Genomic DNA, 24,873 nt, shown 5'->3' with positions numbered 1-24,873 from the left:
TCAATTTCTTCTTTTATTATTACAGAAGGATTCCCGTCACATACAATTGGTTTATTTAGTTTCATTTTGAATTCTGGAAATGTGTATGGGGGTGTGTGTGGGTGGGAAACACCATCTTATTTCCTTTTGCAAAAAATAGAAGAAAAAAAATATATGTGTCACATTTTTGTAAAATGCATATACATACAGGCTGATTCATAAACCACAAACCATAGGTGCACTGAAAAACCCACGGGATGTGCCAACATCACACTCCACATTGTGGACAAGCTGACCGAAATAAAAGAGTAACAATGTCAGTGGTGGAGCTCATGTTCTGTAAGGTTTTCTAATTGGGCTTTAGTGTATGAATCACTCTGAATATCATATATAGGTATATGATCAATATATAGATACTTCCTTGCCAAAACAGCACTATACTTCTGGGGAACAAACTAGTAGTAAAGTGCAAGACAACTTTCAAATAATATTACAGAGGGGAATCCAGATGTTGGGTTTCAGAAATTGGTACATAATGACCAATAAGACAAGCGTCCCTGAATTTTAATGGTAAAACCTGTAAGAAAACACATGAAGTTTTACAAGTTTTCCCTTCTATTTTTGATTGAGTGTTTTGAAGATATGAATGAAGTCCCTGAATGTAGTCAACCCAGTAAGCTTGTGTGTTAGAGCAGGCAAGGATACAATAAATACACGGCCATGCGTGAGGACATTAAGCACGACTGTTTGATCAGATCACAGAGCATCTCCTTCATCTACAGTCCTCTAGCCAGGCTTTCTCCAAATATAGTATATTCTATAAACGTGAATTGTAAGCCCTTTTTTGTACTGGATACCACAGGAGTAGTTCAGGTGTAAACCAGTACTTTGTGTACCTTGACCTCATAATTTGTAATTCTGGGATTACTACTAATATAAAACCAAATACAATGCAGCCATTTCCAGATAATTTAACAGAGAAGAGCCTGGTCTGTATAAAACTGTTTATGTGATTATAGCAACTCTTTTTAGAAGTCACCTAAAGATACAAAAATACATAAAGTCGCTTAAAAAGTTAGAAAGTATAACTATGAACCAAGCTTAGTTTAATCTGCCTCCTCATATTTAAGGGTACTTGAAAACTTTTACCCCCCAACCTTTCCATTGTACAGGTCCTTCAACCACAGTCACTTCCTGATCCTGCCTATCAGTACTATTACGTATGCTGTGGTATAGGACGGCCTAGTGCTTCAGTTTACTGATTCTGAGCCTTTTGGAGATATCTAGATTAAACCATGTACAGTGCACAGTGCAACATTTTAATAAATTAGAAAGGGCAAGAACAAGTTCACATGCCATCATGTTGAACAGTACCTTACAAAACTGTCACAGAAGAATTCGGACAGTTCATATGAATACCACAGTAAAAGTTACAGAAATATATATATATCATTTTTATAAACTGATATCATTTATCTGGTTGCACCATTCTTAAAAATAATATATATAAAAAATTAAAATAACAACAACTCCCATCTTGAGAATACAAAATATTTACACCCTTTCTGCAGTAAAAACAAAACCACCTGCAGTTTAACTGATTTCTGTAAATCTATTTCTTTACACAAAATATATATTTAAACCTTTGTATTTACAGTTTTAAATCTTGTTTTTTTTTGCTTCAGAAAAATAGAGCAGTTTCAAAGTAAAACAAAAAAGTGAACTGTCCACTAACCCCAACCCCCCACCCCCCCTCTTTCTACAATGGAAAACAGCAAAAAAAGAAAAACAAACATTCTCCTTTAACCAGCAGTCATAGCATGAACAGATCCAGTGGTTAGTTTAATGACTCATTTGGATGGGTCTTGAAAAGTTATCTCCTGTTAAGAACTCTTAAAAGACATGTCCGATGTGAGAAATCTTATTTAATACCCTTGCCACATCTGAACATATACTGTATTGTGCCTTTGAATAACGTTATGTGAGATATATGGGATATGGGACTATGCTGATGCAGTACCCGCCAACAAATATCTTGAATCAAGTTCCAGCTCCTCGACACACATTCAGTTTAAATCACTGAGATTCAGACATAACAACCACAAGAGTGCAATGGATAGGACCTAACAAAACAAGAAACAACATGCCACATTCCTTGAAACGTACTTGCTTTACATACATGTTTTCTTTATTTTTTTTTATATTTGGAGGAAAGCAAGATCCGACTGACAGACCCTGAACGCCACCTCGTTTTGCACTTTTCAGAATTTGTAGGTTTGTTCAAACCCAAGTAAATCAAGGCTAGTGCAGAAAGGGTTTAAGGGCTTCTTTTTTGTTTTGTTTAACAACCGTATATAGAGGTAGCTACACAGTTCTAGAGAGGACTGTCGTTTCTATGGGAACTGACCAGCAGTTTCAGTTAACGCTTTCTAGTGCCTGTGCTTCACTTGTCAAGAGTCCTGCAAGAAATCTACCACAAAGGTGCAATGGCAACCTTGTTTACTTCTACAGTGGCATCAGTTCCACACCCAGCAGGCCAGCCCTGATCTGAGGATTTAAATAGATAAACAAACCTCTCTCTCTCTCTCTCTCTCACACACACACACACACATATATCACAGAGCACTGTTCAATTCTGAGAATAACCGTAACCTGAAAAAAAGCTCTCCCCTCTCTACGACCACAGTGCAATGATTAATTGAAACTTTCATATTTTTTTGTGCTCAGGAAATCTCTTGCTCTCTCTCACACAGCAAAGTTTGAACGAAGAGATCTGTTCCTAAGCTTGGAAGCCCCTATTCCTTCACACCGGCATAGCAACCGGAGACCCAAGCAGTTTTTTATACATTCCTCAAAATCAAGCTTTGGCCGAGCATCCACTTAAGGCCAGTTTGGTCCCTCCCTCCCCATCTCATCGCGAATCAGCATTGTCCTGCATGAAGATTCCCATCATTCCCTAACAGGATCCACTGTAGCACCCCAGCGCTGCTCTCTCCTTGTGATTGTTAACTGGGAGATGCCTTTCGCTCATCCCCTCCACCCCTTGGCCCCCCTTCTCTCCCAACCCCAGTTACAGCCCCTCTTCGCAGTCCAGCAGGAAGTTTTCCATGTCCTCAGCTGGCAGGAGGTTTGCGTGTAGCTCCTCGCTCCGCGCCCCGTGCTGCTTGATCAGACACATGTGGTCCAGGGGCAGCATGATGGGCCCGGTCACCTCCTGGGCGCTCTGCTGCTGCTGCTGCTGCTTCTTGCGCTCCTGCTCCTCCTGCTGCCGGTGTGTCTTCATGTGGGCATTGCGGCTCTTGATCTTGAAGAACACCCTGCAATTCAGAGGTGGGAAGTTTAATAAATCTCGAACCCCACCCATCCCGCTGGGGTACCTTAGGGTTTACACGATAGGGTTGTGTTTGTGCAGTTTATTTCAATACCCAGCGTGAAACCATACGTAACAAACTACAATACATCATTTTGCTAGGGCATTTTCTTTAATTAAACCAAACTCAAGAGGTTTCTGCATTCACCGAGTTTACTTTTCATAATGTACCCATTTTAAAATGTTTACCATGGTAAACTTGCTAAATACGTTTGTTTTTTTATGGTGGTATACCAGATAACTTTATATATATACATATAGACACACACACACACACACTGATGCACAATGAAAATGCAACAGTCTAAGTTTTAAAGACACAGCCCAAATTTCTCACCCTCAATTTGAGGAAAAAATAAAACATCAAATAAATATGCATTTACAAAGATACCTCAGTTCTGCATATAGAGGCAGTTAGCAGACGTCTGCTATCACACAGAACATTACAGTTTTGTGCTGCTTCTTATTTCCAGAAAAATACGGGGGTCTGATCAGCATTTCTGATCTGGCCAAGCTGGTACTGTTTGTTAGAAAGTTACAGATCTCAGCATCTTTTTTCCTTCAAGCCTGCTGTGAAAAATAATGGACACAGCGACCTCTAAGGTTAATGGTTACATTTCTATTTCAGGGAACCAGGATTATGATAATAACCTTTCAAGTACGAAATGTAACAATTACCAAATGGGCGAGTATACCCAAGCCATCGCAAGGGCATGATTGCAGAATGACCTGAATGTTACAAGGCTAAGCAGAAAGTTTGCCTTGTGTGTTACCAATTGGGACCCCAGTAACAAGTAGCTAGGATGAAAAATTGAGGGATAAACTCACCTCTATGTCTGTGTTGTAAGGGTCGATTGGGAAGCCGCCCTTAACGCTCTAGTTCCAAAACTAGGGTTTTGAGATCCACGACATTTAGCCTGTAGAACCTAGTGACAGTATGGGGAGTAGCCCACACCGCCGCATTGCATATGTCTTTGACAGATGCACCCTGGAATAAAGCCCACAAAGTTGCAAGGCCCCTGGTGGAATCGGCAGTGAGCTTTTCTGGAGGGGGAAGTTGGCCAGCTCACAGGCAGTCCTGACTATGTCTGCTATCCACTTGGACGGCCGCTGCTTAGACAGGGCTTGACCACGGAACTTCGCCCCATAGGAGACAAAAGACTGTTCAGATTGTCAACACAATAAGCCAGGGCCCAGACTGTCAGACTGGAAAGGAGGTGGATGGAAAGCCTCCAATTCCACAGACTAGTTGACACGGAAAGCTGAGATTGTCTTCGTCTAGAAGGCAAGATTGTTGCAAAGCGTGACCTTTGTCCTGGCCTCTGTAAAAATTAATCAGGCTTTCGCGATAGAGAATTATTATTTATTTAGCAGACGCCTTTATCCAAGGCAACTTACAGAGACTAGGGTGTGTGAATTATGCATCAGCTGCAGAGTCACTTACAATTACGTCTCACCCGAAAGACGGAGCACAAGGAGGTTAAGTGACTTGCTCAGGGTCACACAATGAGTCAGTGGCTGAGGTGGGATTTGAACCGGGGACCTCCTAGTTATAAGCCCTTTTTTTTGACCACTGGACCACACAGCCTCCATAGAGAATGCTTCCATCTCACTCACCTGCTTTGCGGAGGTGGTAGGAAGCAGGAAAGACACTTTATAAGGATAGAATGTTCAGCTCAGCTGAATGCAGGGGCTCAAATGGAGGCTTAATGAGTGCATTAAGCACCACGTTTAGCCTCCAGTGAGGAACAATGTACTTCATAGGCAGCCAAAGCTGCAGAGCCCCTTTCAAAAATTGCCGCACCAGGAAGTGAGCTCCTGGGGAGACAAGTCACTCTTGACATGGCAAGCTGAAATAGCTGCCAGATATTAACGTGGAGGGGGATTTCAGTATAACTGCCATGGGACAGGTCGTGGGGTCGAACCCAGGAGGCAGACACCACGTTTGGAAGACGCCCTACTCTCTGGCATTCTGTAGGGTGTCAATAACCCTGCTGGAAAGTCCCAGAAAGCTCAAATGCAGCTGTTGAGGGGCCATACCCAGAGCTGAAGGCGTGTCCGTGGTGATGACATCCCTTCTGTGACACTGCCCAATGCTACGCCTAGATGTAGATGGGTCGGCTGTTTATGCCAAGAGAGTGCCCTTAGACAGAGGTGGGACACTGTCAATAAGCGGTCGCTGTTCAATATGGGCTGGAAGACCCTGTGATTGAACCAGGCCTGCAGAGGGCACATGTGCAGGAGACCCAATGGAAGGTTCTGGGAAGCTGCTGCCATCAGGCCCAGAAGTTTCTGGAATGTCACTACCGTTGGTGCTCTGTTGAGCTGAAAGAGCTCCAAGCAGACGGATATTCTCTGCACTCTGTCGTCTGACAGAGTGGCCAGCATGGACCCGGAGTCCAAGCACACTCCCAGATAGGAGGCTGTCTGGGAAAGTGTCAGCTGGCTCTTCACATGATTCGCTGTAAGGCCCAACCGTTGGAGGTGGCCATTGACGAGTTACATGTGGGCATCTGCCTGTGCTGGAGACTGGGCACAAATTAGCCAGTCGTCCAGATAATTGAGTACTCTGATGGCCTATGAGTCTCGGTGGGGCCAAGATAGCTTCCATGCACTTCTAGAAGGCATGTGGAGCTAGGGAGAGGCCAAATGGCAAGACACGGAACTCGTACGCTATTCCCTGAAAGGCGAACCGCAGGTAATTCCTGGGTGCTGGTTTTATGGGGATGTGCAAGTAGGCATCTATAAGGTCCACCGTGGTGAACCAGTCGTCTGGCCTGATTGACTGCAACAACTGTTGCATTGTCAACATTTTTAACCTCCTTCGGCTCAGATACAGGTTGACCTGTCTGAGGTCGAGGATCAGTCTGAGGCGACCATCCCGCTTTGACACTTGGAAGTACAGTAATCTCTGTGCTTGAATTGCAGCGAATAGCCGGTATGAATGATAGTAAGCGCCCAGATGTCTGTGCACTGACACCAATAGTCCAGATGGTTGCCTGAGAAGGGGCCTTGGGTCTGTGGTTGCAAATTCCTAGGGCTGCTGCTTAGACTGTGGCTTGGCCTGCGGCTTCTGTCTCTGCGCAGGGAAGTTATTAAAGCCTCCACGGTGAGCAGCCACTGACCCGGTTCCAAACATCACCTCTGGCAGTGGGTGCAGCCGGCTGTGCCGGTCTTCCAGGCTGCTCGGGCCTGGGGTACCAGTTTGCCGCTAGTTTATGTACTGGAGGTGGTCGCTTGGGAAGCAGGCGAACGAGCTCTGTGGATTCCCACGAGTGGTGAGAGCGCTACAGCATCTCATCGACCGCGGGACCGAACATATGCCCTGGAGTGATCAGTCCAACAGTGGTGCTTTGTCCCTGTCAGGAACATGTGCTTGGGAAAACCAAAGCGAGTATCTCGGTTATGCTCTTGCTGCACGTGTGCCGAGCACCACGTTGCTGACAGGCCTGTTGGCAGTATCTGTAAAAAATTGCACTGAGATCTGTGACTGCAATGTTTTTGATCTCTCGGGGGCGGGGTCACGACTGCATCACAGGCTCAAAGAACAGCTTTGGTATAAAGTATTCAAGATTCAGGGGTCTTTAGGAGATAAATACCCATTCAGTAATGGATACATTACGTACTTGAAAAAGAACAAACAATCAAGCTGGTGACTTGCTACTGAATCAGTCTTTTAACCGTATAAGTATCCCCGCCCCACACATACAGACTTCACAGGTTCACCACCAGGCAGTACTGTCGCTGTGGTGCCTATCAGCAGTGTTGTGCTTCAGCAGAAAAATAAAACAGCAAGTGGAGGACAGTAAAATGAAATGTGTACATGTTGAAATGTGTAAAAGCAGGGGGTAATGGGCAAAGCAGCTGCCTTACTTTCCACACTCCTTACAGGGGAAGATCAGGGTGGGGTCGGTCTCTCCGCTGGTGGTGCTGTGAGCTGGGGAGCTCTTCACCGAGCCGTAGCCAGACTGGGACATGGCTTTGGGTTTGCCTCTCGGGGACGGCTTTGACGCCTGGTTTGTGCTGCCGTGGATACGGCCGTGGCCGTTGAGTGCCTGCATGGAGCTGAAAGCCTTCAAAAAACAAACAGAAACACACAAAAAGTTTGACTTAAGAAATATTATTAAAAAATATGTTAAGGTTTAACATCAGGTGGCTGTTTTTTGGAAAAGATACCATAGGCAGAGTTGCAAACAATCTATCATTAGTTTTGGAATACGTTTTATGATTTTTACGTTTTTATCGTAGCATAAGTATTTCTGCATAATAATAATTTAGTTTGATCTCAATCCTTCTTAAATAGGATATTTTTACATTTGTCTTTGTTACCGTGGTAAAGCACAGGGCTACCTGGTACATCAGATGAAATATAGTAATGCATTCTAAACCCATGTTTAAGCATGGTGAAGCTGGGTTAATGCATAGTTTTAATATGGAAGAAACATAGTAAATGGCAACACTGCCACACAGGCTTACTATGGCAAACTCTTCTAAACATTCCTCAAGGTATAGCGCTCATATTCTAAATACTCACAGCTCCACAGTTGGGCATTTCACACACAAAGCAGGTGTTGAGCGGAACTGAGCCCTGGTAGGCTTCTGGCTCGAGGGAGGTTTTGACCAGCAGGTCTGGAGACTTGGGAGCCTCAGGTTCCTCCTCTTCATCAGACTTCCTGTCCTCTTCCAGCTCATCCAATTCCACATCCTCACCCTCGGCACTCTGCTGCATGCGATTACAAGGACAGGATTAAAGACAATCTTTGGACATGTTTTATTGCATCCCTCCCCACACCGTTTGAATTGGGGGGAAAATTCCCAACACACGTCCCAATTGACCAGTCGAGTATAAAAGCATCCAATGCACCCTTTTTGTGGTTGTTTCACATCCAACCACCTCCCATCCCTGCATCCCCATCTCCAATGAGTTTGGTTCCTGATTGCCCTCATGGCCAGGCAATTGTCCCTTTGCCAAGCAGGTTCAAAGCAAAAATGTCTGCATAATAAGATGTGCAAAATCAATATAAAATCTATATGACTCATGAAGTTGTGAGGTGATCTCCAGAAGTCATGAAGTCAAGGATATCCACATTGTCATCAATATCCTGTCTCCTGATCTGTGCCCCATGTTAAAGCATTCTAGAACACCCCTTGACTTTTTTTATAACAATCTCACTGCTCACTGTGGCTGCCTCCTCTGATTGTCATAGTGTTTTAATAGATTTTAAGAAAGGGACGCTCTGTTGCTCCTGAAACAATTTAACTGTCCACTGAACAGGCTAGGAAAAGGGGGTAGTCTGTCAATGACCACAGCAGTGTAACAGTGTCTCTGTACATGATGCTGAGAGCCTTAATAAATCAGCAGTAATACAAGGCTAGGATTCATGCTTTCAGAGATGGATCTCAGTTTTGCTCTTTGTCTTTAATTCTGGGATTCTGTCTCATGATTACGTTTTAGTAGTTTGCCACATTTGCTCTCAGACAGCATGTCAGCAAAACATAAAAGGACTAGAAGGATCACAAACATTGTGTTTTTCAAAGAGAGAATACAAAAAAACTAAAACAATCTCAATCTCACCATGTCTTCGTCTTTAATGTTTGCCTGGCGGGTTCGGTGTCTTTTCCCCAGACGGAGTTTCTTCTTCCATGTGTAATAGTATTCCACACACTGAGCTACTGTCTTAGTCTTCACCTGCAGCACAGTGTATATAAGTTACGTTAAGTAAAAGAAACAACATAGGAACATTACAAAGTTTACGAACGACAGGAGGTAATTTGGCCTATCAATGCACGTCTGCATCCTAGTAGCGGATTGATCTCAAAACTTTGTCAAGGAAGGTCTCAAAGTATCCCAGCAATTCAGCATTAACATGGACTGCTGACCCGTTCCATACACTCACCACTCTCTGTGTCCTCTGTCCTAAGTCTATCTACACTTAATTTCCAACTGTGTGTCTCCTGGTCCTGGTTTCTGTGCTTGAAGTATTGATTATGTTTACCTTGGTCGACTCCTTTTAAGACTGTAAAAACACGATTAGTCCCCTCACCTCCTTTCAGTTAGTGTAGATCCTTGTTATACTTGCATAAAACCACCACTTTTATACAGTCAGCACTCGCATATCTGACTCTAAACAATTTTGACTTCAGTGATGGTCAAAAGAGTGTGATGCATTTCTGATTATTTCATTTTGGCCCGTTCCAACCCTTGTCTTTTTCAGGGAATACAAAAAATATACAAATGTCAAATACATAGCTGAAAGGACTGTGTTTTAAAATAAGTAGGCTTCCACTTAGATGTACTATAGTTGGTTTTGTTGGTACAGTATGATATTTTCAACATAAGAAGTATTTTCATTCAGAACGATATGATTCTGAAAATATCACTTGCCAAAAGAGACGACTGGACACGTAAACTGTAATACAGTACATACTTTTAAATCCAGTATGTATTGTAACAGTATGTAAAATTCCCCATTAACGATCCAACAGCAAAATGAAATCTAAATGTTACCCATGCACAGAACTGCGTAAAATGTAAAAGGCAATGCAATTTAGCGAAAGAAAAAAAGAAAAGTTTCCAGAACTAAAACAGTATCCAAAGTCAGTATTCAAAATTGCAAAATATAGTGCTTGATAAGGACCTAATGTCACATTTCACTTGCAAATGAAAATGCACAAAAGCAACTAAAGATCAGATTAAAAAAAAAAAAAAAAAAAGTTTGATGATTAATGGTTTTCCACTACAGTAGCTGCTCTCATTCGCTTTGTTGCTGCTGGATTTCCCGTCAGGTAAAACTAGAGGAAACGTTGTGTAACTGCACAATAATAATTTGCACACATAAAAAAAAAAGCGGGCTATGACAGATAATCAAATTAATTGTAACAAAGAAGAGGTGGGCTTTGTATCAGAACACTGGTGACAGAGTTGGAAATCGTGTGTGACGGGTAAGTGCAATAATTTGTTACATATATATATATATATATATATATATATATATACACACACATACACACACACACACACACACACACACACACACACATATAATTGAAATTGATTTGTTTCTTAATATAAGGATGATAGAACGTGACTGACGTGTATCTGAGTGCTGACTGTATACCTATACTTGGCCCAAACTATGCACATTTTCATTTTATTTAGATCTGTGCCCTGGCTGCATGCTAATTGAAGCAACTACCAGATGAAACACCAGTGACATTGGCATACACCACTAGTTATTGTACATTTGGCTTCAAATAGCATGCTCTTTTGCTTAATATACAATTTGAGGTCGCTAGGGTTACCTGTAGCTGACAGAGGTTACACAGAGCTGTGGGAGAAGCAATGCTGCTGACAAAGGCAAATTAACTGCAGAATTTATTAAAGGATTTCAGAGCAATTATTAGTTCTACAGTGTTGGTTTCAACAATTTCAATAATTATACATTAAGGTTAGGCCTCATCTTTTCAAATTAGTCCTGAAAGCCTTTCAGAGCATTTCCATCAGGCAGCAGAGATGCAGCCGAGGTCTCTGTGTGTACACATGTCACACTTTAATTAGGAGGAACCTAACTAGTATTTTCAGCAACCCCTGGTTGTGGTGTTGCCCATTCACATTGCAACTGCCTGAGTATCTACAATAAATGATGAATTTATTATTTATAAATACAAAATTCAGCTTACTGTTTTCTGTACATGGAAGAAGTCTTTGTTGTGTGTGGCTAAGGCTTTGTTGAACTGCTTCTTCTCCAAAGGGGCCCATTTATCAGATCCTAGGAATGGGAAAGGATTAATGATAACTGTTCAAATTGTACATTGAAATGTGTTAACCCTGGACAAGGAAAAAAAACAAACAACAAACAAACAAAAAAAAACACATACCCAACACTGTCAATAAGGTGCAGATGTTTCACAGTGACTGGGCAAACAATTTGAAAACCTGTCATAGCAATAAGGTCTAGTGCCACCATGGATTGCGAGGTTGGAACTGATTTCACACAACCCATCTGCAAGGTGTTTACAATGTAAAAGAAAGTTACATGACAAATGATTACCATATAACCGTGCAAATCTGTGTAGGCACTTATGGTGGTGGTGGTGGGGGGGGACGACAGGCGCTTATAAAAAGAGTTGAAGAGAAAGGATAAAGTAAAAAAAAAAACTAGCAGTTGGAAATAGCATGATCTCTTCCAGTCCTTAAGAAGAGAAAATTACTTATCTACTTTTCAGATGTCAAATTGAGCCAGAGTCTGCTAACTCCCATGTATTTACATGGGTCATCCCGAAGAACATGCTATTGAGTGCATGTTTCTGCAGGAGGCCCGGCTCTGCTGTGACAGGAGCCAGGAGGTTACATCTCTACACACATCAGCAAAGGAAGGAAGAGGCCATTATGTTATCTGTTTACATACTGTCTGTGTTTCAGTTACTTCACTTGAGGTTTTATTCAGCGTTTCAATTTGTTCTTTAATCTCTTAAGTTAAAGAATAAGTGCAGGTCAGGGACAACTGCAAATATTTTCATAATAACAGGAACATGGGTTGGGTGTAAAGACAGTCAAATGTTTTCTGCCAAGGAAGATCACTTCCTGCGGTCAGATCAGAAATCTACATACAATTGTCATCCAAATTTATCAGAGTTGTTTTAAAATTATTAGCGTTCATTTTCAGTTCAGACTTAAAATCGCCTGTACTTGAGTCACAAAAAACTCTCAAAAGTGTCTGAGATGAGGGACAAAGTGGCACAGTGTGCCAATTCCCTTGCCTTTCATCTCTGGAGACAGGTTCGAATCCACACTATTTGTAAAGAGGCCTAGGGCTGAATGGCAGAGTGTTTAGTTGAAAATTGAGGTGTGTTCACAGAACTGTGAGGAAGGCTCTTATGTTGTTATCTGGCTCTGTGCCAAACTAAATACGTACAGGCCTTGACAGGAGTAGAGATGTACTCTCTTTAATAAGCTTGGCCCTCCAGGGCAGGGTACGGGTATAATGCTCAGTGGCAGGACAGACTCCAGCACTGTCATTCTAACACAACACAACTTTTTTTTTTGTGACAAAATAAAGAGAAACCAGCCTACCAGCGTAGTGGTAATCAGCCAAAGGGTGAGATTTTGGCCTCATGGTCTTACACAGTAGCAGTTTTTCCACAGCAGCCTGGGCAAGGGAGAGAAAATGGGAAACATTTTAAGTTGACTGAAAAGGATTGAGAATGTAAATATATTTCAACCAAGACAACAAGGTTGAGCTGCCCTTTACTCTTCTTGAGGCAGTCAATTCAGATGGGATTAAAATTCACCACATACACTGACCAGCTCAGAGTGACACTAAAGCAGAGGATAACAGGCTAATCCCCCACACATGAATTTATCCTTTACCAGGTTTTAGGCTTTGAAACCAATGACACCTGGTGCTCTGAACAAAGAAGGTGCTTGTGCACGAACGTGTGTGAACTGTAAACTATGAACCCAGGTGTTTAATATCAATTAAAACTACCTGCTGCTTGTATGCTACTCCCATTGCACCTCAGTAACTATCACCACTTCTTTATATTTGAGATATTAAAGACATGTTCAGCTGGTTTCACAGACCCTGTTTATCACTACTATTGGACTTAACATTATTCCAAGTTGAGCTAATCAGGATCTGCAATATGAGCGAGAACCAAACCATGAAACTCTGGCCTCACAACACATCTGAATCTGGCTCACTACGGTGCGTCAGTCAGTACACTTTTTTTTTTTTTTTTTTAACCATACAGCGTCTAAGGCCGAATATCTTGCTCATCGGATCCAAATTACAGCTCTCCTGAGAAGCATTGTTTTCATCTTTGCATAATCAGCTGGTCATTGCATTTCAGCTGCATTCAGTAATATATGAAGAATGAAAACAAAGAAAAACACAACCATAAATCTCTGGATCCGGCATTCTCAACTAAAACACAATGCCTCAATACCGCATGCGACTTAACACGTTCATTGCATGCAACGTCAGTTGCACAGCTCGGGCTCTGCATTGGAAAAACAACCAGGCTCCTCCTAAGCAGCGCTGCGCTCTCGGCGTGGCCCTGGCATATCCGTAACAGGTAATTCAACATATTCATAAACAATACCCCCCCCCCCGCCCCCCCCCCCCCCCCTAAAATAAAAAATGCCCTGTATTTGTTCCCTGTCCTGACGCACCATGAAATCTCCTCTGGTCTCGAAAAGGCAGTGCAAGGCATACTCAGAATTGGTCCCTCCCCCTGAAACCACACTGGAACAGGCCATATTGACGAAGTCTTCCACTGACGAAAGAAAACAAAACAAAACAAAAAAAAAACACTTTCAAATCAACAGTTTACTTGACAAAGAAGTAGATCAAGTAAACAGTCCAAAAAGAATAAGACAAGAAACAAATAATACAATTATATTCATTTGTCACTCATTAACAAACGTACTCTCATACATACATCACATTTCCACTTACTAGTTTGGCACTAGACTAGTTTAGGCAGTTAAATAAAATGACGATAGCTTCCGGTATATAAGAATAATGAGTAAAAGTATAACGTTAGGTTATTACCATAACCCCGGTTCCCTGAAACAGAAATGTAACCATTACTGTATGGTTGTTTACCTCCTAAAGAGCCGAGCCCGAGACGCAGTCATGCCAGCCCGAGGGTATAAAGGACTGCACGCACAGATCTCTGTGTCATTTTTCTTTCAAGCCTGCTGCAATCATGGCCGTAGCAACCTTGAAGGTTAATGGTTACATTTCCATTTCAGGGAACCAGGATTACACTATGTAACACAATTTTTGTTCCTGGGTAGTAAGTGTTATTTCCTAATTGCTTATGCCTCAAAAGTATAGAAAATGGCTATTATTCCCCACAAACTTTGCTTTTGTGACCAGGACAGTCATATTTTGAAATTTACCTATTTCCAATGAGAAAATGGGCAAATTTGTGTCTTTTCGTTCACATAAAGTCAGAAAAAAACAACATATGAATCCAAAATGTATTTATACTAAAGTAATACAAAAATGACTACAAAAGATTTAGAAGTGAGTAGTTTTTCGAGATTTACGATTATACTGTAAATCACTTTCAAGAATCAGCCCCCAAATGTAGTCTCCCATCATGTTCTCGTTATACTGTCCTTGGTAGCGGCGTTCAAAGTCCAGTATATTCTGGTGGAAGCGCTCGCCTTGCTCCTCCGAGTACGCTCCCATGTTCTCCTTGAATTTATCAAGATGAGCATCAAGGATATGGACTTTGAGGGACATCCTACAGCCCATTGTGCCGTTGTTCTTCACCAGAGTCTCAACCAGCTCCACATAGTTTTCGGCCTTGTGATTGCCCAGGAAGCCCCGAACCACTGCGACAAAGCTATTCCAAGCCGCTTTCTTCTTACTAGTGAGCTTCTTGGGGAATTCATTGCACTCCAGGATCTTCTTTATCTGTGGTCCGACGAAGACACCGGCTTTGACCTTTGCCTCAGACAGCTTAGGGAAGAAGTCTTGAAGGTACTTGAAGGCTGCCGACTCCTTATCTAGAGCTCTGACAAATTGTTTCATAAGGCCCAATTTGATGTGCAGTGGTGGCATCAGCACCTTCCGGGGGTCCAACAGTGGCTCCCACTTGACGTTGTTCCTCCCCACAGAGAACTCGGTCCGCTGTGGCCAGTCCCGCCTGTGGTAGTGCGCCTTGGTGGCCCTGCTGTCCCAAAGGCAAAGATAGCAGGGAAACTTGGTAAAACCGCCTTGGAGACCCATCAGGAATGCCACCATTTTGAAGTCTCCTATGACCTCCCAGCCGTACTCATCATACTTCAAGCCTCTTGATGCCATCGCAGAAAAATGCAGATATGTATCCACTTAGGCAGCTGGAACTAAACTGAACTGGTGGGCTTAAGGCCCCTGTATTTATACTACTATTTATATTACTGGAAAGTTCTAGAAAGTTCTAGAAGTTACTCCAAGTTTACACAGCACTGAATCTATCTGGAATGTTCTGGAAAATAGGTACATTTCAAAATATCACTGTCCTGGTCACAAAAGCAAAGTTTGTGGGGAATAATATCCATTTTCTATACTTTTGAGGCATAAGCAATTAGGAAATAACACTTACTACCCAGGAACCAAAAAAAATTTGTTACACAGTGTTATGATTATAACTTAACGTTCCCTTCCAAGTACGAAATGTAACCATTATCATATGGGTGAGTGTACCAAAGTCGTTGCAATGGTAAGATTGCAGAACGACTGGAATACTACAAGGCTAAGCGGCTGCCCTGTGCTTTACCATACGGAACCCAGTTACAAATAGCCAGGGTGAAAAAATTGATCGAGAAACTCACTTTTATGATCGGTCCAGTGATGCTTGCCGCTAAAGCACTAGAGGACCGATGGTCGGCCCTAGATCTTCCCTCCCATTTGCTGTCAGAAATGTATTTATTAGATTATTTTACCTAGCAACAAAGTGTGCCAACCAATATCAGAGTTTTGCTATTAATATTTGCCAATTGCCAATTAAACAAAATACAGCTTTTTATTGGTTAAAAAACAAACAAACACGTATCTCCAAGCTGATGGCTGAGAGACGGCGAATTTAGTGAGTGTGTTTTGTTGTGCATCTGACGAAGAAGGAGAATCATTTATAGGTTTTACAGCTTCTGAGGCTGATAAAACATATAATTGGGTGAGCCTATATAGGAATCTGGACGGGGATGAGAGCAATATCGATTCAAATGGAGAGGAGGATGGAGAAGAGGAGGAGGAGGAGGATGGAGAACATGACGATCTTTACCTACACTGTTATGCATCATGAAAACCAAACAAACAGCATAAACCATATATAATATATCATGGCATAAACACCTACCAGCAATTTTGCACTCGATGCACGTAAAGATTGCGGTTACATTTTTTTTTCACTCATGTTTTTTTTGTTTTGTTTTGTAAATGAAACTAGCTGGTAAATAAATGTCTGTTTGTAGATGGAAATGCGTTGAGGCTCTGGTCTGTTGATGACGTTGCTTGCAGAAATGCCTAGTTTAATAAGTGTTTATGCAGATTCATTTTTTAGAAAGAAAAAAAAAGTCAGGATTTTTAGTGATTATTTATTCAACATTTATTTGTTTGTTTGATTGATTTGTAAAATGATGGATGATTGTTAGATAACATATTTGGCTATTTCATTTTTGCACTTATATTTATTCCTGTTATACTAAAAATAGAAAAAGAAATAGCTTTTGAGGGCAGTTATGTTTACCTGTAGTTCTGGCCTGTTTGTAGATAAATGCATTGCTTACAAAATTTTGTATATTTTTTATATGCTTGCAGACCATTTGTGGTTTTTGTATTTTAAAAAGAACATGCTGGGAATTTGTATGTAGTTTTTTTTTTTTTTTTTTAAGTGTTTATTTGCATGGTTGATTCTGAAAATAATGGATGTTTTGAGGATAAAAATAACATTTGTATAACAAGCTTTTCTTTGCTAATAAATATTTCTATTTTCAGTCTAGAAATTATATTAATAAAAGACAGAACAAAAAATGTTAAATGTCTTAAGTTGTAATATATAGGTTTCATACAATAATTTTTATTTTTGGTGTAATATTAAGTAATTTGCTGCTCTATTACATACACGTTCATTTGTGTGTGACATGTGTAGTCCTGTAGGGTACAGTGCAGCGGCCGTGCCTTAGTACCCAGAGGGTTAACACTCTAGTTCCAAAGCCAGGGTTTTGAGGATCCACGACATTTAGTCTGTAGAACCTAGTGAAGGTATGGGGAGTACCCCACACCACTGCACTGCATATGTCTTTGACAGATGCACCCTGGAATAAAGCCCACGAAGTTGCCATGCTCCTGGTGGAATGGGCAGTGAGGTTCTCTGGAGGGGGCAAGTTGGCTCGCTCATAGGTAGTCCTGACTGTATCTGCTATCCATTTGGACAGCCTCTGTTTAGACAAGGCTTGTCCATGGGACTTTGCCTCATTGCAAGACAAAAAATAGTTTGGACTGCTTCCAACTTTTCGTCCTGTCAATGTAGTATGCCAGGTCCTGCACTGGGCACAGTGTATGGAGCTGTCGCTCCGTCAGACTGGAAAGGAGGTGGATGGAAAGCCTACAATTCCACAGACAATCTTCGGCAAAAAAGTAAGATTGGTACGGAGCATAACCTTTGTGCTGGCTTCTGCAGAAATTAAGCAGGATTTTGCAATTGAAAATGCCTGCATCTCACTCACTCGCTTTGCTGAGGTGATTGCAAGCAAGAAAGCTGCTTTGAGCAATAACAATTTCAGCTCAGCTGAATGGAAGGGCTCAAATGCAGGCTTCATGAGTGCATCCAGCACCACGTTAAGCCTCCAGCGAGGAACAATATCCTTCATAGGAGGCTGAAGCCACCAAGCTCCTTTCAAATATTGTCCCGCTAGGAAGTGAGCTCCTGGGGAGACCGAGTCAATTTTGACATGGCAAGCTGAAATAGCTGCCAGGCAGATCTTTAAAGAAGAGGACGATATCCCTTCGTCAAACAAGTCCTGCAAAAATGGCAGTATAACCCGTATTGGGAACCTGTGGACACTGCTCTGGCATTTTGAAGAGTGTCAATAACCCTTTTGGATAGACCAGCCAGCTCAAATGCAGCTGTTCAGGGGCCAGACCCTGAACAAGGTCGGTATGCCATAAGGTCCCCCGTGCCTGACTGAGCCGATCGCGGCGCTTGGGCAGTCTCCAAGGCTGGCCACTCAGGAGCTGCATCAGGGTTGAAAACCAGTATCCTGTGCCAATAAGGGGCTACAAGAAGCACCTTGGCTGGGTCCTACCTGATTTTCTCCAGACACAGCGTGAGAAGGGCAATCGGTGGGAAAGCATATAACGGTTGCCTCGGCCACTTGTGTGCCAAGGCATCTACCACCAGCAGGTCTCCGCCCCACCTCCTATTATGGAGAACCAGAGGGGACCATTGGTTGATTCCTGGGAGGCAAAGAGATCTATCTCTGCTCTTCCAAACCTCTCCCAAATGAGCCTCACCACCTTGGGGTGAAGCCTCCACTCAGAGGTGCTGGGAACTCTCCTTGAGAGGAGAGTCCGCCGCCCAGTTTGTCACCCCGGGCAGATGTACTGCCCGCAGTGACAGGAAGTTCTCGTGTGCCCAGAGCAAATGCTTGCGGGCCACGCGATGGAGACCGGGCGACCCAAGGCCACCCTGGTGGTTGATGTAAGCCACCACTGTTATATTGTCATGTCTCCCTCGATCCTCCTGCAAAAAATGCTGCAAGACCTGGTAAACTGCATGCAGCTCTAAAACATTTATATGGAGACCCTGCCTAGGGGGGTTCCACACCCCCTGCACCCCCACCACCATTTCATCAAGACAGTGCCATTAAACAGTATGGGATACTGTCAATAGGTGGTCGTGATTCAACGTGGGCTGAAAAACACTGCTGTTGAACCAGGCCTGCAGAGGGCGCATGCACAGGAGACTCATTGGAAGGGTCTGAGAAGCTTCTGCCATCAAGCCCAGAAGAGTCTGGAACATCACTACCATGAGCTCTGTTGAGCTGAAATAGTTCTAAAACGAGCGGCTATTCTCTGCACTGGTATAAAATATTTAGGAGGTAAACACCCATATGGTAATGGTTACATTTCGTACTTGAAAGGGAGCAAACGAGGTAGACATTAAAGATCCACGACATGTTTGTTAAATGGTAAATTTGAGGTGTCCCCTGTCATATTTTAAATGTAAATATTTTAGAATTTGTTTTATTTGACTGAGATGGGGTTAAAAACCCATCCTTATGAGGAAGCATACGGGAACGTGGCCAGGTTAAAACTGGACAAGTGATTGCCAAGTTAACCTGGACACTAGACTATAAAGGGAATTCAGTTCAGGGATGTCTACGTCATTTGAAAGTTTTGTGTCAAAGTGTTTACAAGTTTAAAAAGCCTGTGCTTAGGCAACTTTCTATTTTTTTATTATATTTGTTTATTTGAAAAAAATAAAACCAGCTAAAAACACAAGTTTTACTGTGTGGCTCCTGCTTTTACCTGGCCGTCCTGTCACTGGGACATTACAGGAACTTCTTAGACAAAAGGGGTAATAGAAAAAGACACATCTAAGTACACAAATATGGTGAGAGAAATAAATAAAACTGACATGGTTTTAAAAAGCCAAGCAAGAAACTCCACCAGCACTGAATTACACTGACAAATTACAGTTTAAATCAGCGAGCGCTCTTGATGATACCTCTCTGCCGAGCACCGGGGCTCTGCAGCTCTGCTCTTGGTGTCCACACCATACTGGCCTTGTGTTGATCCCCCTCCACTGCCGAACGGCTCTGCAGCTCAGGAATCTGTGCCTGGAACTGGGGGCCAATGTTGATATGTCTGGAAGACACCCGCCACTGTGTTAGACTACAGCAGAGCTTCTCAAATTTTGTTTGGGGGGCCCCTTTTTTAAAAACAACTTTGAATAGAGACCCCCAACTGAAAACTGAGGAAAAGGACATTTTGAAGGAAATGCTAGTAATTCATAGAGGCACCCTCAGTCCGCTAGTTTAAATGCAAAGCTACTTCTGGTAGTTCTTAACGTATTCAGCAGTTTTGTCGAAGGTGTTTTTAGCAATTGCCTTTTTGATTAACTTTATAATGATGGATGATTACTGCACAAAAAGAGATGTATTTCTATAAATTCACATAGTATTTATTGGATTGCCTCGAATGTCTCACTGGGGTTTGAGCGGCCTATTAGATAATAGAAAGGCATCTTACGGTTCAATGTTGACAGCCTGCTCTCCTGGCCCGGGTGTCACTGGGATGCTGCTTCCATCAGCGCTACCTACCAAATGGGAAAAAAGACAGCTGTCAATCAACAGTTCCAATACTGCTCACCAGTGTAACACAGTGGGTCCGACTGAAAATATCCCTGGTACCTCCAAATTGTATCCCTGTAAATTGTGTGATAACTCGAGGCAAGTCAATCTGTACCGCAGTTATCCTGCCGTGCAGCAGTGTGTTACAGAGCGCCCTTTGGAATTTACTTTATACCGCTGTTCATAAACAAGAAGATTTCTGCTTAAGACTTGTTTAATACCCCTTCCCTCTCTTAGGGACTGTATTAACAAACAAACAATTTATTAAAAGATTTTTTGATTGACAACGAGGCTAGTAATGTCCAGTGGTTAAAAGGGCTTGATACCAGGCGGTCCCTGGTTCTAATTCCCGCTCAGCCACTGACTAACTGTGGCCCTGAGCAAGTCACCTCCTTGTACACTGTCCTTCAGATGAGATGTAAAACCGAGGTCCTATTATAAGTGACTCTGCAGCAGTTGTTGATGCATAGTTCACCACCTAGTCTCTGTAAGTCGCTTTGGATAAATGTCTGCTAAGTGACAAATTAATATGATAGGCTGTAATGTTTCAAATTGTTATATTGTTATACAATATATTTTTAAAAACGTTCCGTCTCGTATTAAAATGTTATTTAGTCAGAGCCTGAAAGTAGATGATTAGGGTTTTATTTGCACAGCACTGCCCTAATATGCTGATATCATCTGTGGTTGAGCAAAGTGCAGCAATGTACAGTTTAAATTTAGAGGGCAGAAGTCATTGAGGCACCCTGTCTCCAGAATAATATTCCAACAGGTCTGCACAAACATGTATTTTATTTAAAACAGGACATCTGTTAGTGGAGCTGTACTCACTGGCTCTGCCCAGCAGCACCCGGGGGGTGGCAGTTATCGGGGGCATGCCTGTGTAGAGGACGCTGCTGAAGAGGCCAGGGGCATGTCGCACAGGGCTCAGCATGGGCGGGGGTGTGTAGGGGGGAATCTCGCCCAGGATCCGTGGGGAGCGCAGCTGGCTCTGGAACAGGATGGCGCCCCCCAGAGCCAGACTGAAGGAGGGCGGGGGGATGATGAGCGGGTCCGGGCGGTGCCGATACTTCTTCTTATCTGGCTGGCCACGCTCCACATTGACATCTTCTGCCTTCTCCGTCTTCGGAGTCTTGCGGACAGACTTCTGGAGGGGAGGGGGGTAGACGGTTCAGTTACATCTCAGTATAAATGAAAACCATGCAAACAAACACTTCTTTCTGGGCTGCCATGAACACTTCATCCTACTGGGTTTATATTTTTAAATAGCATCACTATATAGAGAACTCAGAAAACTATTTTCTATTAATGTACTTTTCAATGTGGCTTTTCAATAGTACTCTTTAGGATGCAGGTGCTGTTTTATGATGGTTTTGGGAATGTTTTAAATGTTTAAATTTCAAACAATTTAATTATATTTAAAATAAAGGGTACTTTTATGATAGTTCTTAAGTGTGCTGGAACAATAAATCTATTAACATTTTTATTCTAATCTCATTAGAGAGGGCTCTGCTAATCCCAGGCATCTCTTCTCGACAATAAATTGCATGCTACAACCTAAACACGTGTCTGTATCTACTGGTTCTAGGGAGCAATGTGATAGGTTTCTTGACTATTTTCTAACTAAAATCAATAACATCATACAGGAGCTGTTAATTTCTGCCCCGCTTGCCATTCAGCCCCCTAATATATTGGCTTTTAACAGTACCTGTTTGTTTTATTTTGCTGAGCTTACTTCTTCAAGGCTGGCTGAAATAGTCACTAAAATGAAGTCTACCACTTGCTCCCTAGATCCAGTCCCTACAACACTCATTGTGTCCCATTTATCAGTTCTCAGCCCGGTGGTGACTGACATCATCAACGAGTCACTGAGTTCTGGAGTAGTTCCACCAGCATTTAAATATGTCGTTGTGACTCCTTATTAAAAAAAACAAACCTCAACACAGATATTCTTTGTAATTGTAGGCCCATCTCTAATCTGCCCTTTCTGTCTAAAATCCTAGAACGCGTAGTGGCTCAGCAGCTAGTCATCTATCGGAATGCGACATTTATGAACCTTTGCAGTCAGGATTTAGATCAAGACACAGCACTGAAACAGCCCTTGTTAAGGTTGTTAATGATCTGATCATGGCCGCTGACTTGGGTACACTGACCATTCTGGTCCTATTAGAACTTAGTGCTGCATTCGATACCGTAAACCACACTATTCTAATTAACCGCTTGGAATGTTGTGTGGGTATTACTGGCATTGTCTTACAGTGGTTCCGATCATACTTGTCAGATCGTAGGCAGTGTGTTTCTATGGGAGGCTATACTTCTGTCTCTAGCCCAGTATCTGCCACTTGGACAGATCATAGGTCGTCATGGTGTGAGTTTTCACTCATATGCAGATGACACACAATTATATTTTCAGACTACACCTGATACAAAGGTAGCCGTTTCAGCTCTTGATAATTGTCTGACAGATTAAAACTTCGATGCAGCAAAACGTCCTACAATTAAATAGTGATAAAACTGAAGTAATGCTACTTGGCTCTCCTCGACAGCTTAGAAATGTTGACTCTTTTATCATAGTGATCGATGGGCTTGAAGTTATATCTAGCTCTGTAGTTTGGAATCTTGGTGTGGTCTTTGACCCCAGCCTTACTTTCGAGTCACATATCCGCAATGTCACCAAGGTGTCCTTTTTTCATCTTCGTAACATTGCTCGTCTGCACCCCATGCTGTCTGTGCCTGATGCAGAAAGGCTAGTTCATGCCTTTGTTTCTTCCTGGCTCGATTATTTCAACGCGTTGCTTGCAGGTGTCTCCAAGGCTGCTATTAGCAGGCTACAATATATTCAGAACTCCGCTGCTCGCATTTTAACTGGCACTAAACTGGATGCCCATATTACACCGGTTCTTGCTTCTTTGCACTGGTTGCCGGTTGAGAGCAGGATTGATTTTAAAATATTGTTGTTAACCTATAAGGCTCTGAACGGTTTAGCTCCATGTTACATTGCTGAATTGCTTACACGTTACACACCTGTACGTAATCTACGTTCCTCATTCTTAGGTTTATTGGCAATACCCAAAACTAAGCTTCGCTCCATGGGCAATAGGGCTTTTTGCCGCTATGCGCCCAAACTTTGGAACAACCGTCCTCAATCTATCAGGGATGCTAAGACTGTTGATGCTTTTAAAAAACAGTTAAAGACACACTTTTACGTTAAGGCATTTTTATCATGATTTGGTTTTTGATTTGTGTAATTTCTTTTTATATTACATATACTCTAAATATGCTGTATGTATATATGGTTCTCTGTGTTTTTTTGTGTTTGTACAGCGCTTTGAGATGCGTGCATTTAGGCGCTTTATAAAATGAAGATGATTATTATTATTATTATTATTAACAATTGTGCGCTGCCCTCTGGGAACTCCCGGCCACGGTCGGCAGTGGCATAGCCTGAATTCAAACTGGTTATCTCCAAGCTACAGGGCACATCCTGAAGATGAGAATAGCCAGTAGTAGACAAGAAGTAACAGCTTTGCCTTGCAGGTAGTGTGAAAAATCTGATAATTAGTGCTGAATTCAATTCCCTTTTAACATGTGTTATTTCAAATGTTATTTTGCATAGAGCACAGTACACGCAGGTAGCTGAATGTAAATGCTGCATTTTTTTTTTCTTTCACAATTTAAAAAAGCCAATAAAATGATGTAGCCGGTCCCTGTTGTTGGGTGGTTACCCCACGGCCACTGCACTGCTCTCTCACATCTTGCTGGCCAGCATACACCCAGGAGTTGCAACTCCCCTTAACCTGCATTTATTTGAAAATACAATCCACGTCAGAGACTATTCTTAGACAGTAATATGAAGGTCTTATAATTATAAATAATTATTTAACAGCTCCAACAGTTCAAAAGCTCAAAATGTTACAAAGGCTTAAAATAATCCCAGTAACCAAAACAGGACAGCAAAAACGTTGACCAAAACTAATGCATTTTGAATGGTTAATTCGATGCAAAAGGCAAGCACACATGCACAATAAAATACAGGCAAAATATGCATAAGCTATGCATTCTGTGTGAGAGCTCTCGGACCTTCTCTTACACAGAAAGCCGAGGGCTGTCCAGTGTGGGGGGTGGAGTGGGTAGCAGTGACCGGACATGACGTCGCAACACTCACTGAGGAGGCAGGATGGGCCGTTCCGGGTGAGTGTGGTGGCTGCTGCAGAAGCTGCAGGGAAGCTGGTGGCGGAGACTCGGCCATCCTCACCAGCACAGGCATGTCTCTGTCAGGGGGGCAGCAGGGAGCGGGCGAGAGGTCCGCGGCGGGCCGCACGGCAGGGGGAAGCTTTACGGGTACAGAGACAGGCATGACGATGGGCAGGAGGGGGTCGACCTCTTTGGGCAGCTGCTTGTCCCCTTCATCCTGCACACAGACAAGGACACAGGCGTTCAGAACTCAGGGGAACAAGGATAGAGAAAGAGAGGAAAGGAGAGCAATACTATACTGCAGAAGAGACAAAGACGCTTGGTTCACTGTACCAAGACGTTTAGTATTTGTCAGTTTCTATACACAGTCCTTTAGTGTACCATTTAATGTATACTAAAGTATGCTTTTGCTACTTGTATATGGAAGGAGAAAGATAGTGTGAGCAATGCTCTGTGTGAAGTCATGCTCTTTACATTA

General features: G+C 42.6%; 1 protein-coding gene across 8 annotated transcripts in view; it reads right to left on the bottom strand.

Moving 5' to 3' along the window:
* The window catches only part of LOC117411115 (transcriptional-regulating factor 1-like), a 102,727-nt gene continuing 77,854 nt past the window's right edge, over positions 1–24,873 (bottom strand). For 4 of the 8 annotated variants that reach the window (XM_059025552.1, XM_059025554.1, XM_059025551.1 and 1 more), the window contains 11 exons: positions 24,292–24,612; positions 21,033–21,348; positions 20,101–20,167; positions 19,577–19,716; positions 13,524–13,627; positions 12,423–12,498; positions 11,030–11,118; positions 8,925–9,038; positions 7,884–8,072; positions 7,223–7,422; positions 1–3,296 (listed from right to left, as the gene is read on the bottom strand). In XM_059025552.1, coding sequence (XP_058881535.1) covers positions 3,050–3,296; positions 7,223–7,422; positions 7,884–8,072; positions 8,925–9,038; positions 11,030–11,118; positions 12,423–12,498; positions 13,524–13,627; positions 19,577–19,716; positions 20,101–20,167; positions 21,033–21,348; positions 24,292–24,612 — 1,863 coding nt within the window. In that variant the 3' untranslated portion in view covers positions 1–3,049. The remainder of the gene's footprint in view (positions 3,297–7,222; positions 7,423–7,883; positions 8,073–8,924; positions 9,039–11,029; positions 11,119–12,422; positions 12,499–13,523; positions 13,628–19,576; positions 19,717–20,100; positions 20,168–21,032; positions 21,349–24,291; positions 24,613–24,873) is intronic. The other 4 variants (XM_034018276.3, XM_059025555.1, XM_059025556.1 and 1 more) reach the window with 4 other exon arrangements.

The sequence above is a fragment of the Acipenser ruthenus genome, chromosome 6, assembly GCF_902713425.1.
Source record: "Acipenser ruthenus chromosome 6, fAciRut3.2 maternal haplotype, whole genome shotgun sequence".
Lineage (NCBI taxonomy): Eukaryota > Metazoa > Chordata > Actinopteri > Acipenseriformes > Acipenseridae > Acipenser > Acipenser ruthenus.
Note: the sequence above shows the minus strand (reverse complement) of the source record. Positions and strands in the feature narration are given on the sequence as shown.